Source organism: Puntigrus tetrazona, chromosome 14 (assembly GCF_018831695.1).
Source record: "Puntigrus tetrazona isolate hp1 chromosome 14, ASM1883169v1, whole genome shotgun sequence".
Lineage (NCBI taxonomy): Eukaryota > Metazoa > Chordata > Actinopteri > Cypriniformes > Cyprinidae > Puntigrus > Puntigrus tetrazona.
The window spans coordinates 11896806-11916541 of record NC_056712.1 but is presented as its reverse complement, the minus strand read 5'-3'; the positions used below and the strand labels follow the sequence as shown (position 1 = coordinate 11916541).

The 19736-nt window shown below is 36.8% G+C and overlaps 3 protein-coding genes across 3 annotated transcripts in view; 1 reads left to right on the top strand and 2 right to left on the bottom strand.

Moving 5' to 3' along the window:
• ppp2r2ba (protein phosphatase 2, regulatory subunit B, beta a) overlaps positions 1-8693 on the bottom strand; it is a 52852-nt gene extending 44159 nt beyond the window's left edge. The window contains exon 1 of the mRNA XM_043257876.1: positions 7776-8693. Within this exon, the coding sequence (XP_043113811.1) occupies positions 7776-7854 (79 nt within the window). The 5' untranslated portion in view covers positions 7855-8693. The remainder of the gene's footprint in view (positions 1-7775) is intronic.
• A 2706-nt stretch (positions 8694-11399) lies between these two features.
• Positions 11400-15329, bottom strand: LOC122357402 (interleukin-17B-like). Its single transcript, XM_043256780.1, has 3 exons — positions 13373-15329; positions 12963-13279; positions 11400-12314 (listed from the first exon to the last, which is right to left on the bottom strand). The coding sequence occupies exons 1-3, from the start codon at positions 13394-13396 to the stop codon at positions 12062-12064; spliced, it is 594 nt and encodes a 197-aa protein (XP_043112715.1). The 5' UTR covers positions 13397-15329; the 3' UTR covers positions 11400-12061.
• A 1385-nt stretch (positions 15330-16714) lies between these two features.
• rpl26 (ribosomal protein L26) lies at positions 16715-19096 on the top strand. Its single transcript, XM_043257506.1, has 4 exons — positions 16715-16789; positions 17470-17642; positions 17760-17900; positions 18929-19096. Exons 2-4 carry the CDS (start codon positions 17475-17477, stop codon positions 19055-19057), a joined length of 438 nt encoding a protein of 145 aa, XP_043113441.1. The 5' UTR covers positions 16715-16789; positions 17470-17474; the 3' UTR covers positions 19058-19096.
• Positions 19097-19736: the final 640 nt, after the last annotated feature.

Genomic DNA, 19736 nt, shown 5'->3' with positions numbered 1-19736 from the left:
GAAAAAAAAGGTAATTGATCCAGCAGGTTTCTTTTTAAAGCTGCACTTCCCTTCTGCTCTGTCTTTCCTGGACGTGCAGAATATAGCCAAGACAATAGAGCTCCTTATCTGAGAACACTGCAAAACTGCAGCCCCAAAAACGAGCAGAAATATAGGTACCGCGCATTGAGGAGTCTCTCTTTCTCTCACTCTCCTCACTCGGTCTCTTTCTTTCTTCCTGGAGTCTCTTCACAGATCTGAATCAGCTGACCTGCCCTCAGTCTGCAGAACACAAAGCAGGATTTGTGCTGCTGTGGTTTCTCGTCTCTCTTGCTGAAAGAGTGGACGGAAGACTAATGCATCCACCGCTTTAGAAAGGAAACTGATGCAGGATTTAGACAAAGGCAAAGTGTGTGAGTATGTGTGTGAATGCACAAACACCTGGCTCTGAGAATTTGAAAGCTTTGAGCTGATGAATCTCGGCCTACTAAGAGAGAGTTTCGTTCACAATGCGATCAGACATATTTGAACAGGTAGACCACACTTTCATAGTAACACTTGTTAACTATTAACTAATTTTTCTTCAGTAAATTCTTAATTTGCTGCTTATTAATTGTTAGTGAGGAAAATGTTAAGTTTAGGTAACGGGTAGGATTAGGGATGTAGAATAAGGCACTAATGTATACTTTATTAGCACTAATAAATAGCTAATATTCTAGAAATATGTATGCTAATAAACAACTAATAGGTGTAACCAAAAATTATGTTACCCTTATCTTTAGCAATTTGTCTTTTTAAAATAAAAAGTATATTGTTTTATTGTTGACCTCTGTAAATCCTGACATATACATTTCGAACATTTTGTTAAACCAAAAAAAGGTTGCGTATGTTTTTTTGTTGAAAATCACATTTGATTAGGCTTTTATTGCTGGTATAACATAAAATAGATGAAATCATTCATGCAGTCGCATGATTATATGGCCAAAAAAAATGTGTACAATTCTGATAACTTGTACGCAAATTAAAGGTATCTTTATAACGGTATACCAGATGGCCTACATAAAATCCATATAATAACTCTCTAATAATATGTCCAATATGATGTTTAAATGTGTAGTTTTATGATTGTAGTTTTTATTGTGTTGGCAAAAACGTATAATGCAATGTGATGCAATGATAATTGAGAGAAGAAGCAGTAAACTTACTTTAAAAGGATCATGTATGATACTTAATTTTCACATGATTTTTTAAAAATGATGTATAAAATCAAGTAAATATTATTTGCTTCAGCCCAGTAACCATTCATCTTTAAATAATTATTATATAAAATTAACTGTTCAGTTTAAGTTTGAAAGATTTCACATCAAGACATATGAAACATGAGGTTGGACAGTTATAATAATGGCCTTGTACATGCTAAAAATAAACTATTAATCAAATGACAGAAGGTAACTGTTCTGTGCTGAATGGTTAGCTTGTGCTCCCTTTCTTTATTATAAATGTGACACTGTGACATTGATATTGTTATATAACAGTATAACGTGCTAGCACTTTTTTTTGGAACAAGAAAAGCTAGCCAGAATGAACGAAGCAGACAGGGCCTCAGCTGTTGAACAGATCACCCCGTTCTCTCTGGGGACTCATAGTTCAACTTTACTACATTTCCCATGAGGCTATGGGTGAGTCAAGGTCTGTCTGGGGCGCCTGGTACATGTCTTATATCTGTCAAGAATAGGCACACACCCTTAGAAAAGTCAGCAATGAGATTGGTAAAATAAAATTTCATTAATTTAAATGAATCTGAAAAAGAACAAAATAGTCTTTTCGTCTAACCAGAATAAAAGAATTGAAAACTAACTTTAACATAAAATCAATCATAAAATAAAATCATATTACTTTAACATAAAATCAAATTTTAAATATAAAACAAACTAATTAAAATAACATAATAATTACAGTTTTTCTCAATTGCTTTGGCACATTTTTCAAAACAGTCTTAACTTTCTCTAAACTGTTAGTGCAAATGTCAAAACTGTTTGCTGGAACTTCAGAACTCTATTGCATGTCTGCAAAATGTAGTTAGTCACCCAAAACTTTTCATTCATGCTTCAAAACCTAGTTATCTTGTCAGTCATTTGGCCAAGGCCACCAAAATATAAAGTATTTTTGTCATTGTGTGAGCCACGCTGGTCAAAATGTTTAGCTGTTTTTTCACCATGGCACTCAACCATGGAAATTAAGGTTTTAGTAAAACAAACAAAAAACAAAACAAAACTGATATTTGTTGAGAACAGTCAATAGTACATAGAAAAAAAAAAAGTATATGAACATTTGTATTTATACAGTACATTTATTTTTGTAATGCACTACATGTAATCGGAAATCTTGCTCGTCCAATTACTGTACATTTCAGATGTCTTACGTTACCACAAATGCAAAATAACACCCATGAGAAGAAGAAAAAAAAATTATTCTTGGTGGACATCCTGTCGCTCTTGTTGGTCAGGCCAAAGATTTTCATCAACATCACATCTGATGTTTTCCATTGCAATGAAAAAAAAAATCTCCTTGAATGTCGTACCCATCCCCTGCAATGATCAGCTGTGATGTCCTCACATGCAGCATTCATGGCATTCAACAGAGACATCTGATTTTGTGGTCTGTGATCATATACTTTCCACCTCCATGCTGAAAAAAAATTGGATTTAGGAATGGAGAGTACGGTGGAAGTCCTCCATTTTCCAAAAAAAAAAAATGGTAGTGATTGTGCTGTAGGCAATCTACATATATATGCTCCCAAACTTGATGGGTTACATGGTTGAATTCATTGGTTGATTGGTTGATTCAAATTGTGTTGCAATTAGAGGTCATTAGCCAAATATCAGACATTACAAACAATGTCAATGACAGATATTTATAGAATATACATGTATGTATACTAACTTTTCATAACTGAATGGATCGTTTTGAGTGTGATGGCTCACACAATGAAAAAGAATTGAAAAGTTATGAAGAGTTTGACAGTTAAAGTGAGAATCGTCTGATCAGTTTTGATCAACAAGCCATATGCAATTAATTTTTGTGCAAAAATGCAGACAATTGTACTTACTGTTTATACATGTGCCAAAGCATTTGCAATTTGCTCAAATCAATAAGAAATTCTAATCTGATGTGAACAAGAAGCTAATTGTTTAGAGATCTGAACTTATTGTTTTGAAAAATTAAAATTTCATTCGAGAATTGAGCCAAAGCAATTGAGAAAAACTGTAAAATAACAAAAGCACAAAAAAAAAATTCTTTTTTATATCAATTATGTTTCCATTGTATGTCTTTATATATATATATATATATGTGTGTGTGATCTGAACTTACATCAACTGGAAATTAATAGTTGTAATTTTATTAACTAATGTTAACAAAACATGAATAAATAATGCATTTATAAGTTATAACAAATGGAACCTTATTGTAAAGCGTTATCAATTTTGTTTTCCCTTGAAGTTTCACATCTCAGACGTGCACAGATTTGCCAAGTTACTGAAGTGTTAAAAGTCTCAATATGCGTTCACACATTTCTCCTAAATATCTCATGCTATCGTGATTCAGTGCAATCTTTATACTCTTATTACCTCACATCTCATTTATGCTTATGCCAAGGAATTTTAAAGGAATTTTAAAACAGAATTTTTTGTATGTAATGGAATGTGTTTATGGGTTTTAGGGTGCGAAAAATACAGTATTTTCCGTATTACTGTTTCTAACACAGCATCTCCTGAACATGGCGCCCGTAGCAACACTACAGTAAGAATAATAGTTCTAACCTCTTTATTTGCGTAAACATTTGGGCGGTGTTTGAAAATAAACTCACTCCGTGACATAGAAAAGTGCGGTTTAAAGGGATGTGGACAAGTCGTAATTCTTATACAGAATATCTCTTAGGTTCGGACGCTTTAGTCTATAATCTATACTTTATACATCTTATCTTTGCACTAACAGCTTGTAACACTCCAAAGAGAAAGGAAAACTTGAAATAGCATCATATGACCCCTTTAAGGAAAAGCTGCAAAGATTAAGCTGAAACATAACTTCACTCTCTTCAGTGATGAAAAAGCATCCTCTGAGCAATGCCATTTACACACACTCTGCCTCTCTTATAATCTTACAGTCTTACAATCTGTTTAGTTAAGAGGTTATGCGAGCACTTTGAAAGATCGACCTGTTCTCTCTGTGTAATGTGTCTGCAGTCTGCTCTTTCATTCTGGTGTCTCTCCTCCCCCACTTAACCTCTCACAACTCTTCCTTTCGTATCATGATATCTACTTTATAGCTCAGGCCACGCAGACGCGTGCTCTCATGTTGTATAATTCCCGTTAAGTTTGTGTGTGCGCACAAACGTGTGTTTATGGCAAGCCGCTACTTGTTTTTCCCCGACACAAGCAAAATACATGGAATTCATCAGTGTTTAAATGTTAATCCATCACCATCTTTACCGATCGTTCAGACATCGCACATGAATAACCCATCGGAAAACATGCAGTGACTAAGCACGCTTCTTCCTCAAGTCAACGGGTGGGGGGGGGTTCGGAAAAACCAATTTGTCAGTGCCGCACACTCTGGCTTGCTGGTGGGCGCTATAACAGCGGTTCTGGTTCATTCGCCACTTCAAGCTGAAATAAACGATCTTCTGCCCGGCCTCTAGGCCAGCACCCTGATATTACGTTAGCCATACCTCCGACAAACCCAAACAAGCATCCTCAAAACAAGTTCACGCAGTGGCGCTGGACGGACCACTGGGAAAATTCACTTCGGGGCCTCCGGGTCATTTCACTAATGAACGACCGGATATTGAACGCTGAGAGCTCAGCCAGACCCCCTGGGCATCGACAGACCGCGCCGGACCAACCGTGCGCAGTTCGGCTCGCAACCTTCCCAATTTATTTGCTCGGGAAGGGCCAAAGTGCACTTCATTAGCCTGATGAAGCATTTTTGAGATCCATAACACCCCTGTTTCACGCTCCTGTCCTCAGAGTCGTCGGCGCTGACCTCTGTTACACAACCGCAAGCTCTCTCGCTCATTTACTCATCAGTTTTTCTGCACGCTCGCTGGTGGCTACAGCTGAGCTTTTGACGCTGGTCAGCATACAGCGTCTTTCAAACTGTCTGTCAGCTGTATTACTTTGTCATCTAGGGTCGGGGAAGTCAACGTGACCGTATTCGTTGTTGCGAAATGCTGAGTTACAGGTTACAACTGTTTCGAAATGACCGGCGCTCAAGCCTTCTCTAAAACAGACTCGCTGCTACGGCTGCCAGCAAAGACAGCCAGCGATGAATAATTCATCTACTGTTGTATCATTAAAACTGTCCAATAAATTTACGACCGTCATCGCTCTAAACAGAGGCATATGATAGCTAAATCTTGCACAATTACTGAAAAGACTCACTTTAATGTGGCTTGTTTAATTCACCACGTATCATAGTGTGCCATAGTTAAAGCTTCACACTTAAAAAAAAGACTGGTTTTATATAGGCATGTCTATATTTTTGTTAGCATTTATTCATTTCGCTAGCATTTGGTAAGCTGAGGACCCCTTGGATTTGAAATCTGCCATCTTTTTGCACACTGAGCTTTTTGAGTGAACCATTTGAGCCGTAAATGTCATGTGACTAATGCCACAGTCCTGAGGTCAAACGGGGAAAATTCAACCTCAGCTTGTGAATGAACACAAAATGTTCTTTATGTAATAGAAATATATAATATGTAAATGATACGTTTAATAATTTCCATAGAATATGAATAATAATATAAATATACACTTTATTCAATTGAGAATGTTACTTTAATTTAAAAAAAGCTCCTAATAAAAATTATTTATTGCTATTATATATGCTGGTATAATTAATTGACAACACTCTATAATACAAATACTTCTATACATTATATAATAATAATAATATCAATAGAATATACATGATAATATATATATATGAAATTCATAAAGTTTATTAAATTGAGTATATATTACTTTAAAGAAAAATCATTAATCACATTCAAGATAAAAGTTTGTTTACAGAACAAGCTGAGGTTGAATATATATATATATATATATATTTTTTTTTTATATATATATATAAATAACTGGCCAAACCTAAATAACTGCCCTTTGCCCCTTGGTTTTAGGCTTCATCTACTAGGAACATGCTAATATTTAAGGTGCACTTTGACACAGCAGGTGTTTTGATGAATGCACTTTGCTACAGTCCAAATTTTGGCTTTTTTCCTTTTATTGTATTAAAAATGGTGAACAAACAGGAAATAAAAGGAGAACAGGATCTTGACATGATGCAGGCTAGATTTAAACACACAACGACTCTTTATGGCTCACGGGGCACATGCCGCACTCCTGACGTCAAAGACCAGTTTTAATCTTTATATTCACACCAGGATGGGAAGTCACCACATTGCCGTTCGCTCACAGGAAACTAGGTTTCACGTTAGATAAGGGCAATGAAGGTGATGACTTTAATAATAGCATCGGTTTTGTTTTTCTTGCCCTCTGTTGTCCTAAATCTGACCACAGAGTCCAAAGAAATAATCTAACAATGATTTACAGTATCATGCTGAGAAAGAGCAGCCTGACGAGCTGAGCCTGTTCTCTTTCTCACACAGTGCAAATCAATAACAGCTTGTACTGGAGATAATACAGTATTATTTGAATAGCAAATCATCGTTTTAAAAGCGAGAAGGGTCACATTTTCCTGTTTAACGGTAAAAAGCAACAGAGGGCAAAAGTAAATCAGACTTTAATGGTCGACGAGCTGTAAACATGATGTAGGGCACCCTGACCGCCACGTTAAATTCACACATATACAAATACTCACGAGAATAGAGAAGAGATAATAAGGCTTCCTCTATACAAATGAACTCAGGCTGTTTTATTTGACCACATTTGCCAGTTGGACACGGAGTCGCATAACCAGACAATATAAAATCTGCTTTTATGGTTGAGCAAATCTGCCACAAATATATAGAAGGCGGCTTAAGCAGAAAAACAGCGTGAATTCAGAAATGAAAAGGTCACACTTTTGCTCAGGTATTGGAAACCTAAGAACTGTATTTATCTCAAAATATGTTCCCCTGCTCTCTAAAAGAATAAATCTTACATCCAACAAATGTATATCATATATATATATATATATATATATATATATATATATATATATATATATATATATATATATATATATATATATATAAAACAGTGAGTATTATATAGCATCACCTTTAATCTAGATCTTAACATGCAACTTCTTAGGACAAAAAAAAAAAAAAAACGCACATGGCTTGTATCTAAGTGACTCAAATTATCTTGACATATCCAAACCTGCTATACTCTAAACCTAAGACTTCACTGGAAAACCTAAAAAGAAATAAATAATAAATGTAAAAACGTGTATGTTATATGCAATTACTGAGACTACACTGAAAAACCGAGATTTCCTGTTCAATCGCGGAGGTTGGGGCAGAAAATAAATAAAGTAAAAATGTAAGTTAATGCATTAAACGAATGCGTGCGTGTATATTATTTTCTGTTAATAAACTATTTTAAAAAATCCCACTCATTCTGGCTCAAATGCTACCCCGCCGAGTTGCCCAAATAAGTCTCGCTTATGGTAAACATCCCTAGCACTTCCAGACAGAAAGTTGTGATTACGCAGCATCCTTCAGCGCGCTGTGACCCAGCAGAATCGATGTCCAGCTGTGTGCGCGGACCGGACCGGATCGGATCGGCTCTTACCTTCCGTGTGACAGCTCGAGGAGAGCAGGGTGCTCGGGGGTCGGAAGAGGTAAGGCAGGTACCGGGAGAAACATTTCATCTTTCTTTCGTCTGTTTTCCTTTGGGAGGGTCTTTTCCCACCATCCGCGCTGCGCTGACAGCAGACCCGGGGCCGGAGGAGGGATGCTGCCGCCGCCGCTGCTGCTGCTGCTGCTGCTCGCCGGATGCGTGCGGACTTACAGCGGCATCCTAAACACTTCTCGCGCGTGTGTCACGAAGACGTGCTGTGCATCCTCGCGGTTCATCGTGTTTTCCTCCCAGAAGGACGGAGGGCTGAGCTGTTTTCCCGAGCTTCGGTTGGGAGGGGCGGTGATGAGGGCACTTACACTGTTGTTACATGGACATTTACCCTCTGACCATGAATGTGCTGCTCACAGCCCGGATGATCACGGGGCTGTATTTAGACGCGCGAAGCAGGACATGAAATCATCCTCATGTTTATAAGAGAGATTGTAAACTTTTTTTCTGCTAAATTTAAAGCTGTCCAATAGCGCCGTCTAATGGTCCTCGTGTATACAGCCACTATTACAAATAGGCCTGTATTATCATTTATTTTATTTTAATTTTTTTGACAGTCTGTAAAGATTCAAGTTCAAAATAGTTGCGAGTTTTTTTGAAAATTATTGTGTTGTATTTGTAATGACTGAAGTCTATTCATCGCAGCTTTTCGCATTGGGTTATGTCTGGATGCTATAAATATATATATAACTTTTTTTTTTTAAATGTTTTTAACTCGTTGTCATAGTTGTCGTGTCGTGATTGTAACGTTATTAAAGGTTATAAACCATTTTCTTGCAGCAGGCCTGTTATGATACGTTAATCGATCGTAAATAACATGTCCCGAGAATATTCATGTTTTCTATCAACTTAATGAGAACCAATAGGCTATTAGCACGTTATACAAACGTTTTGTCCTCACATTTATAACTTTTCAAAAATGTTAGTGACATTTGGGAACGTTTCCTGTTAGCTGGGATGTGGTCTTAGCGCTACTAGCCTTAGCATGTAGAACACCACCATAACAGCAAACAGCAAAAATCTACTCAACACACTATAACAATGTAACAAAGATACCTGAATTTACTGACAACAAAATAATAATAATAAAAATAGTACTATAAACATCAGCTGTGATGTCGTTTTGGGAACACCATTTATGTTTTCACCATAAATTAAAAGGTACAAAAGATGACATGTCCCTGCTAAAAAAAAATTAAATACCATTATGACCCACTTGCTTTTTTCCAGTAAAACCATTACAAAATTCCTTTTTAGTGTGTTTTGGTTTGGTGTGATTTAACATCCCACTATTATATCACCACTATAGTTTCCATTAACACCAATACAATTCCCATTTATAATTCCCATTGTAAATGTTATAACATTATAACATTTTCTCTTGTTTTTTGGGCAGGGTTCTATTGTTTTGGGGCAGTACCTTTGCAAAAGATACAATTTTATACCCCTAAAGGGTGCATATTTGCACCTTAACATATAGATTGTTGTCTTAAGTTTAAATAGGCTGTTTAAACAGGTACCTCCTCAATGAGTTTTTGTACCTTTTTTCTGAGAGTGTACTTAGAACTTAAAAGGCTTCACTGTAAAATGCATGTACTGTCTTGTTAAATATAATAGGGTATATTCAAATATATTAAATCTGGGTGGCCAGTGCCCCAAATTTTTGTAGATCATATGTTTCAGCACTTCGTTTTGGTTTAAATTCACTATTGCCATTATTTTGCTTTGAAGTATGCGCACTGCTGCTGTCGAGTTAATTGTATCATATTTGTTTCTATTTTGTTGAATATGCACAGAGGTCACGCTTCGATGCAGGGGCCATCTGCTTCATCTAACTCAATATAAAAGTATGCAGTTCTCTTGTTCACACCTTAAACAGAAACATATGTCATAATTCTGATACTGGACAAACACTTAGCTAATTGTTTATTTATTCATTTAGACAAATGGCACCCGAACTCCCCAGTGGAAATGTGAAGACTCATGTATGATATTTGGTGACGGAAATCACACACTGAGTAGTCAGCGAGAGTGGCCAGTGCCTCTGAGAACAGGTGCCATCTGTGCTGGTCCCCCGGGTATCAGCATATCAAAATATCAAAGAGTTCAGTCTCACCAACCATCCCTCTCTCTCTCTCTCTCTCTCTCTCTCTCTCTCTCTCCTCCTACTCTCTGACACACGCTGCCTGACTCACTGTTGGGAACTCACGCTGGCATCTTTTTTTAAGAAAGCACTAAAACCTCAATGAATATTTATGAGCCACAAGAGCTTCTAAATATAGATTGACAGTCCTGGATATATTGAATCTAAAAAAGCTGAAATAGTGGTCGCCTACAGATTTGTGTATATAGTACAGAGCTCTAAAAAGGACTTGCCGCGTAGTCCAGCTGCAGTTTGCAATTCTGTGCAATGTTTCAGTGAATAGGTGAAAGGATTGTTCTGCTTGCCGCTCAATAACTGTAAATTAGTCCTTGCCTAATTCACAGACATTCTTCAAATTATAAGTGTAGCTCTTTGATTGATTAGGCCTGATTTCTGAGTTTATATTCTGGCTCAAATTGTCATTTCATACTCAGAATGATAAAACCTTGGCAAGCAGGCTATTTCGGCTTCGCTAGCAAAAAAAAAACAATTATGGGAACACAACAGGTAGTTTGACAGAGTAAAATCAGAGTAAAATTCTTATACATTTGAATGCAAAAAGAGGAGTGATTATATTTGAAGCATAAAGTCTATATATATATACTGGGGTGGCTACGTAAAATAATGCAACAGTATGGTATAAAACAACTAAATGTGCAATTATGAAATTATGCGAGTATATATTTCACAATTGAAATATTAAAATTAGACAATAATTTAATACTTTGAATAATTTGCTGTCTTTTTTAAAAAGTAGCATTATAAAATGTGTATACGTTTAGGATATTTTAATATAGTATCACTTTAGAATTGTATATTTCCTTTTCCCCCCTCTCTTTTTTTATTATATATATATATTTATATAGGCTGACTGACAGTAGGCTACATTAAAAGTATCCCACTGATAGTGTTCATTGTCCAGATGTCTTGTCAGCTCCTACCTTCTGCTGCCGTCACCTCCGATGGACCCTTCACCTGCACAAAGCACCAGATTCGCTCACCTGGACCGCGTCCTTCTCGCAAGTAATCAAACAACAGTAATAATCAGACTTAAAGTTTTTCGGCCGAATGTTATCCATCACCTGAACAGCCAAGCACATACCGGGCATGATGCGTCCTCCTCCTGTATTTTCTCTGTCACTGTTCCTCGCTGATCACTAACATGATCGAGATGATGCGGGACTCCGCTCTGTGAGTCCTGCTGATGGCGCACACGAGACCAGGAGACGAGATGTCTCGTTTTTTAATGTGGGCTGTCGATCTAACGCGCGATTGTTTGCAAGAACACCACAAGTGATCACTTTGAGTCGTTTTTAATTAGGTCTGTAATATTTTAAACGCAACAAACACAATACACTTTCTCGCGTTAATAACAATCATCTGAATCATGAAAACGTGCATGTTTAAACTAAACGTTGAGTCCTCTTAGGAGCTGGTAGCCTACGATACAATATTTAGGCTATGTGGCATTTCTTAACATGCCGAGAGAAAACAAAACACAGCTTTGCGATTTATTTCTATTTATGTTTCGCATACATGTATCTGAAAAACTTGAAAATAAGGCTATATAGTCTGTTTTGGGAAAATACAATATTTATTACAAATACACTTACCATTCCCACATTAAAGAAAAACATTAAGAAGAAGAAGAAGAAGAAAATTACAGCATCATAAAAGTAGCCTTTGAGTCTCCTCTCTCTTTCACTGTTTCTTATATTTTAGTCAATAGAGGGCGATCTTAAAAAGATGACTACCACGAATTTTTTATCAAAACACATATCATCAGCATTAAGTTCTCTTTCTTTCATGAAAAACTTTAGTTCCATAACGTATAGCAACTAAAAACGACCTGTTTTTGAAAGCACAGCGTTAACCCCATTATAGACTTATACCTAGCCTGCTACTATACATATTTTAATTTGGGATGCACAATGCAGGATATTAATACTTAACACGAAATGTTCAGAATCTTAAAAATGATCATATAAAACGCGCCTGCACAGCTCGCCCTACAGAAGTGCATATGCACAATTAGGATCCGGGTTTATTTACAGCAAAGCAGCTAAAATGCGTCGGTCCCGCGCGGCTAGCCCACGATGCACGTGCACCCCACGGCGATGCTCTCCACCACCGAACGGTAACGGGGAACGCATTTCTTCTGCTTCGTCGGTTTGCGGGTTGGCCGGTGGCACAGCAGCCTGCGCACGGGGATCTTGGCGTAGATGAGGGCGCTGGTCATGGTGCGGTCCTCCTGCATGGTGAAAGGATTGATGCAGCCCACGCACGAACACACGGCCTCCGGGATATCCACGGGCTTGCGGGTCTCGTCGTGGTTGATTCTGTCCAAACAAAATCCGATAAAAAGCCATTGAAAAAAGAGGCCTGTGTACACGCTGCTTGGAAGTTTGGTCTTGGTGAGATTGTCTTTTTTCTTATTTGCTCACTTATTTTGCTGCATTTATTTAATCAACGTAGAACTAAACATTGTTGCAATTAAAACACTTTATTTCGGTAGTCCACTTTAAACATTCTCCTAAGGGTGAGTAGCTTTGCAACTACATGTCAACCAGCAGTCATTAGAGCATTAGTAGACTGTGTGTTTAATATCTATATTTTGATGGGTCCACAACATAGCCTACAACATAATGACTATGAGAAACTTTGCAAGCAAATGTCAACTTTTTCTACTTACCCTAAACCTACCCTAACAGTCAACTCTGAGAGTTAGTAGACATTTAGCTACAAATGAATGAGAACTAGTTGACATGTAGTTACAGAAATACTTATAGTTAGTAAAATGTCTAAAGTGGACTATTAAAATAAATTCTAACCATTTAAAAAAAAAATTGAAGCAGTATTTTTTTAAAAAGTAATAGAAAGAATGCATAAAAACGTTTAATGTTCAAATAAACGCTGTTCTTTAAGCTATTAGACCAAAGCATGTTTTTTCATTTATAAACTGAACTTGAACTTCATAATACACTCACCTGTAGGACCAGGGAGAAAGGCTGCGACTGTTTGACATCCAAAGTTTGCGATCCACCACACATTTGCTTATGGATAAGTTGGGATTGTTTCGGACCTGAGACACCATGTCCTCGATACTCTTGTCAAAGTCAATTTCAACCGCACCGGGCATCACTCCCGATTCCGGACCTGTCATCATGGGATCTGGGGAGATTCTGATAGACGAGGCATTCCGGCGAGGATGAGACTCCAGTTTCCGTCTCCGAGACTTTCCTTCTCTATTGTTCTTCGTGTCAGTGGGCATAAACAGATTCCCAACCATCAGGACCATGAACACCTGCAATACGAAGCATCAAGCATTGGTTTTAATGAATATTCTCTTAATGCTTTTTTTTTGATGAATCAAATATTTACATGTTCTGAGACTCACCTTATTCCATATGTTTTTCCACATTGTTTTCAGTAAGACTGCAATAAGTTGTCACATTTGTCTCCTCGCTGTGTGTGTATTGAATGGAAGGAGCGTGGGATTACTCATACTGAAGTGTCACGCCTCACACTGACACAGTAGCCTACAGGAACACACCTGAACCAAACAGTTCAAGGTGGGGCCACATCAAGACATATAACTATACACAGAAATAATCCTATTCGGTTGCCCTCTCTGACACAATAGACAGACAGTTACAGTTTTCTCAGTCGCTTTGATGCATTTCTTGATACATCCTTAATATTAGCAAAGAAGCGTGTGCTTTTCTCAAAACTCAACAATGGATTTCCTACCTGTAACGTACTCAGAATCTTTAGTTCATCTCTCAGAAATATTTATGTCAATGAACATATCGGTCACAAGTCATTGTGTCGACAGGATGCTTAATCATGTTGTCAATATAACACTGTTTGTATTACCTGATGTTAACTATGGCACTGAGTTACTGTACTGCTTCTTATGTACGCCATACGTACTTTTAAAAGTACACATTTACACATTACTGTATGTAGGATATTGATTGAAAGAGCTGAAATGATTCAAAATGTTTGAATTGAGGATACCCCAATGTTTAGCTGCACCCTTCAGCCATTGTAAGCCATGATGGACAGCATGCTCCACAATAGCCCTTATCTAATCTGATACGTGCCTCTGTCCTTGGCCTCTTCTTCTCTTGCTGTTTCGCCTCCGTACCCTCCACCAAGCATCCATACTCCTCTTCTTGCTCTCGGCTGTGACCTGATCATTTTCTGGATGTTAAGTTATTTTGGTCAAAATTTCTTAAATTAAGATTTTCTGAGCAAGAAATCTAGGCTTGAAAAACTTTTTTTTTTTTTGCGGTGATGAGAGGCACCTTTGAGCTATTTCAGAAAACTGGTCGATTTAGATTCTCTTATTTATTGAAAGTCAATCCTTACAAAAACAACTTGCTTGCAAATTAACAAAAAGTCTAATAGAAATGTGTAGTAAATATGCTTGACAATTTATAACAACTAGATCAACCATTTTGCATTTAAGGACTCATACGCTGAACTAATGGCTAGATGTTTTGAGGAGTACAGCTATCGCACAGAGAACTGTATAATAGATTTTGAGCGACGTGATATCAGCAACTGAAAATGCAGGAAACCGCAGACAAACACACATAATTAGCTGAAGGGATGTAGCAAAGCAATTGCAATTTGTTACAAAAACTAAACAAAACGTCTTTTATGATGTGCACAAGTGACTAGATGATGTAAAAAAATTCATTTCTGATCTGAGAAATGCACCAAAGTGACTGAGAAAAACTAATCAAGACGGACAGACAGATAGATAGATAGATAGATAGATAGATAGATAGAATGGTAGTAAGTTAATCATTAGTTTAAAAAGAGTGTATTTTTACAAATTTACAGGTGCATGAGAGGTTCTCAATAGAATTTTGTCCAATTTCACAGAACACTAACCTTTGTACCTTTGTTGTTTGCATGTGTGTCTATTCAATGTATGCACTCAAAAGACCCTTTTTATTCTTAAGTCCCAAAGCCCAGAGAGAACAAACGACCAGACAGAGCTTTATGCGCCTTAGACCCATTCTGTGAACCAAACTTCAGGCTAAAGAACACTGTCTACAGCTACAGATTTGGTCAATCCATGTTTTCCCCTGATCTGGCTCATTCAATGCTATATTCATTTTCACAATGGACGCCATTGAGTTGTGTAAAAGAACACCTGCTTGCATGACATGTCAGGGCAGTGGAGTAGACCTGCAGTTTCAAAGAGAACAGTTGTGGCAAACCGTGTTTTGCTATTTTTGAAGGTTGGTTGGATAAAAGCCAAAATAACAGACACATAATATTGTGTTGAATAAAAACTGTTTTCAAATTCATTGTCAATTATATCATTCTAATAAAATGATTAGTGACTCAGATGTGCCTTCTTTCTTTTTCTGTGTAACCTTTTGACAAAGGAAGTTCCACGGATTTTTCTTTTAACTAAAGCACCTGTGAAACTTCACAAGAAATTATGATGCACTGGAGTGAATAAAAGCCAGCAAGTTTATAAAAATGGATTGTCCAAACAAAAAATGAAAATTCAGTCATTTACTCAACTTCAAACTTGTACAACTTTCTTTTTCGTTGAAACACACACACACACACACATATATGTATATGTATGTATATATGTGTGTGTATATATATATATATATATATATATATATGTATATATATATATATATATATATATATATATATATATATATATATATATATATATATATATACACACACACACATATATATATATATATATATATATATATATATATATATATATATATATATATATATATATATATATATATATATATATATATTATGCAGTGGAATATTATGTAGTGGAATGTAATTAAGTTTCGGTTCCCACTGACTTTCATTGTATGGGAAAAAAATACAATGGAAGTCAATGGGAACCGAAACTGTTTGGTAACCAACATTCTTCAATATATTCTTTTGTGTTTCCCAGAAGAATGAAATGCATACAGGTTTAAAATTACACGAGGGTGAGTGTAAATAATGTCAGGAGTCAAATGCTACTATTTGTTTGCAATATTATTGGCGCATAGAAATTCATGACGAGTTTTATTTTTTTGCTCGCTGAAATTCTTAAGTCCATCGCACACCGGACGAAAGTGCCGCGTCGCCTAGCAACGGCTCAAAACAACGTAAAGCGCCGCGTCCGGTGTGCGACTAGCTTCAGATTGTTAAGTGCTACAAAGTCATCTTTAAGCTCTGTTTGGAATACGGTAACTGGTTTCTAGCTGGTATCATCTTGAACCATGGTTTTTGCATGGTGGTCAACCAGTTAATCAACTAAATAAATATATTTACACTAGATATTATCCAGTTTGGACCAGTGATTACCCAGCTACCTTCCAAAACACAGCTTAAATACTGAGAATTTAACATATTTGCTATTTTTGTTAGCATGCAACCTGCTAAATAATTCAAGAAAGGAATAGTAACCGACTAATACTTTTCTTTTGATTAAATCCCATTTTAAAGATAGGAATTTTTTCAGCACACGAACTTACTCAAAACCTGAAGTAAAAGATTAACGCGTTCACATAATTGTTTAAAGCGAATCCTATTGTAAACCTTTATTTTCGAGGGTATTTCTAACTACTGTAGCCTACTTCATTCAATAAACGAAACGTTCAGTCGTCTGAAGCTGCTCTGTGACCCTGCAGTAAAACTGACAGCTACTTTAAAGTCCCGTTCTACTCATGATCTCGCGAGATTTGCGCTTCAACTAATTCTGGCGGAAGTAGTTCTAGAGTCTCTTTTCCGGCGGCCATAGCGACAAGTCGGCAGGGTAAGCCAAGATTGCTAAGGCATTTCTTAAACATCCTTTGCCATCCTCGTGGAGTTTAGGTCCTCAAAGTCTAAAACACACATTATCGTTACATAACATCCCTATTTTCACTTTATATGTGTTATTTTATATTTACGGTGCGACGTCTCGGTGGATTTGGTCGCTAAAGCTCAGCCAGTGGCTGCTATATGAGCTATGCTCCCTCCCGTGTGGAAAACTAATTTAGCAAAACATAAGGCCATGCTTTCTGTATGTGCGCGTTTATATGTTGTTTCAATCGCCTTGCGTATAAACGCTCTCCAAAGACTATAAATATGAAAACTTAAGCTCTGCGCGCGTATATTAGCATGTCAAGATGAAATGACTAGCTACAGCACTACCACGAGCTTTTGAACATGCTTTTCAAATAACGTACGCCGTGTGTTATTCAGACGTATATAGACAGCTTTGAGCGTATTGTTTGTAATATTGTAATCGCTGCAGAATTGTTCGTTGAGAGACCTGTCGAAGTGTATCAAACTAAAAGTAAGTGCCAGGAAAGCTCGAGACAGGCTCACGCTTCTACAAACTTAGTCGTGTGTCGAATGTGGCTTTTTGCAACCCAGCTGCTTTTATACTTATTTAGCAGGTGACAAGCCTTTATTTTTAATAACGGTCTGTTACTCTCCTCTCTTTAATAGCCATCATGAAGCTCAATAAATTTGTGACCTCCTCCCGGCGCAAGAACCGCAAGAGGCACTTCAATGCCCCTTCACACATCCGCAGGAAGATCATGTCCTCTCCTCTGTCCAAAGAGCTCCGCCAGAAGTACAATGTGAGATCCATGCCCATCCGTAAGGACGATGAGGTCCAGGTGAGGACATTCCTGGTTTTTCCTACCTGGTTATTACAGTCTGGTGTAAAGAAACGTTCGGTATAATACCGGTCACCTTTGCATAACATTCGTTGTTTTATTTCCTCTCATCCCCAGGTTGTCCGGGGACACTACAAAGGCCAGCAGATCGGCAAAGTTGTCCAGGTCTACAGGAAGAAGTATGTTATTTACATCGAGCGCGTTCAGCGTGAGAAGGCTAACGGCACCACAGTCCATGTTGGCATCCACCCCAGCAAGGTATGCTTTATATACAGTTTTTTTTTTTTTTTTTTTTTTTTTTTTGCTTGCGTGCAAAGCATGAGAGATTGGTGTCACTGGAAAAATAACTAGTGGATGTTCTACATCTAGAAAGCAGAATGGCTAATCTTTATCTTGATGCAGTTTAATAGGTTTTTAGTGGATGTGCTGTTTTTGTTTGGAAAGACTTTACGCCAGCTAGGCATAAGGTATGTTGTCAGTAGTACTTAATATGTTGGTCACTTATATATCACTATATATATATATATATATATATATATATATATATATATATATATATATATATAGTCCATTGTCAATAGTGCTGCTTTTTAAAGCGCTTTTTTTTTTTTTTTTGCATTGTAAGATGCTCCCTGGAAACTTAACTCTTGACCTTTACATTGGTAGCAATGTAGCTTTAGGTAAATCCAATTTGAAGGTAGACCTTGGCGTCTGGATCTAATTTTATTGCATCACAAACTTTGTGCCGCTGCATTATGCCTCTCTGGGATTGACTACACTCTTGACGTTTGTCTGAGATTAATGGTTTCATTGTTGATCTTGATTTGCCAGTGTCACCTATTTGCAAGTGTATAAAGGATTTTGTTACTTGTAGTTAAAGGCTCTTCAACTAGCTTTGTACTGTTACAGTATCAGTAGTAAATGTAAATGAACAGTGTCCTCTTTCGCCACTGCATGCAGATATCCCTGTTTTTCAGCAAATCTCTGCCAGATTATGTGCTTTTCAGGATTTGAAAACTTTATTAAATCTCTGCAACTTCATTCTTGCCAAAATCAAAAGTGCTTAATGGCAGAGAATGCCACAGTCCTTTGTTTTCCTTAGTCGTGTAGCACTAATTAAATCTTATTAGCTTTAAATGACCAAGAAATAGTTAGACGTTGAATAATTAAATGCTTTTAGACATTTAAAATGTTGCTGCAGAGGATACTTTTATTTTCGATTAGTGGTAAATGTTGTGCCATTTCATGTTGATGGAAATGTTAATGAATTTCTTTTTGTTGTTCAGGTGGTGATCACCAGGCTAAAGCTCGACAAGGATCGCAAGAAGATCCTTGAGCGCAAGGCCAAGTCCCGACAGGACGGAAAGGAGAAGGGCAAATACAAGGAGGAGACCATTGAGAAAATGCAGGAGTGAAATGATTCTTTTGCTAAAAATAAAAGACTGTAAAAAATCTGACACTTGTTTTTCTTTTTATATATAAAAAAATATATGCTTTGGTTTGAAATAGCAGTGTTGTTACCAAATTAGACCTGAAATGAAAACATTTTAATTTAATCACGGCTTTAGTGGTATCTGTGTTTTCATTTATGTAACATCTAAAAATCTGAGTTTAAGCAATAACTGGTTTCTAAACAGAAAAATGAGATCTGGGGAAATTCTTATGTTTTGCAGGCACACAAGACAAAACTACTTCCTATATAACCACTTGTTTAACGGAGTGTGTTGTCAGTTGTGTTTTTGCCATGGGAAGAAAAAGCAGTGTGTGTCGTATATAGTGTATATATAGTCATGCATATGTTTTATAGTGACTTCCAAAAAAAATTGAAAATGACTGGTCATGTGCCAAAGAGTGGATATTCTGAGTGTTTCACGGGAGTGTTTTGTTATATTTTTGTTAAATTTAAGTAAAAAAATAAAATTCAATATGATTAGCTGTTTAAATGGTTAAACGTTTTTATAATGCAGCAATAAAATTTACTTGAGCTTTAAGTTTTTATTTTTAGGTAACTCGAGTGTTTTTATGGTTTTAGTTAACTAATAACCTCGCATCGCATTGCTACATAAATTTTAACAACGCAAGAAATCGGCGGAT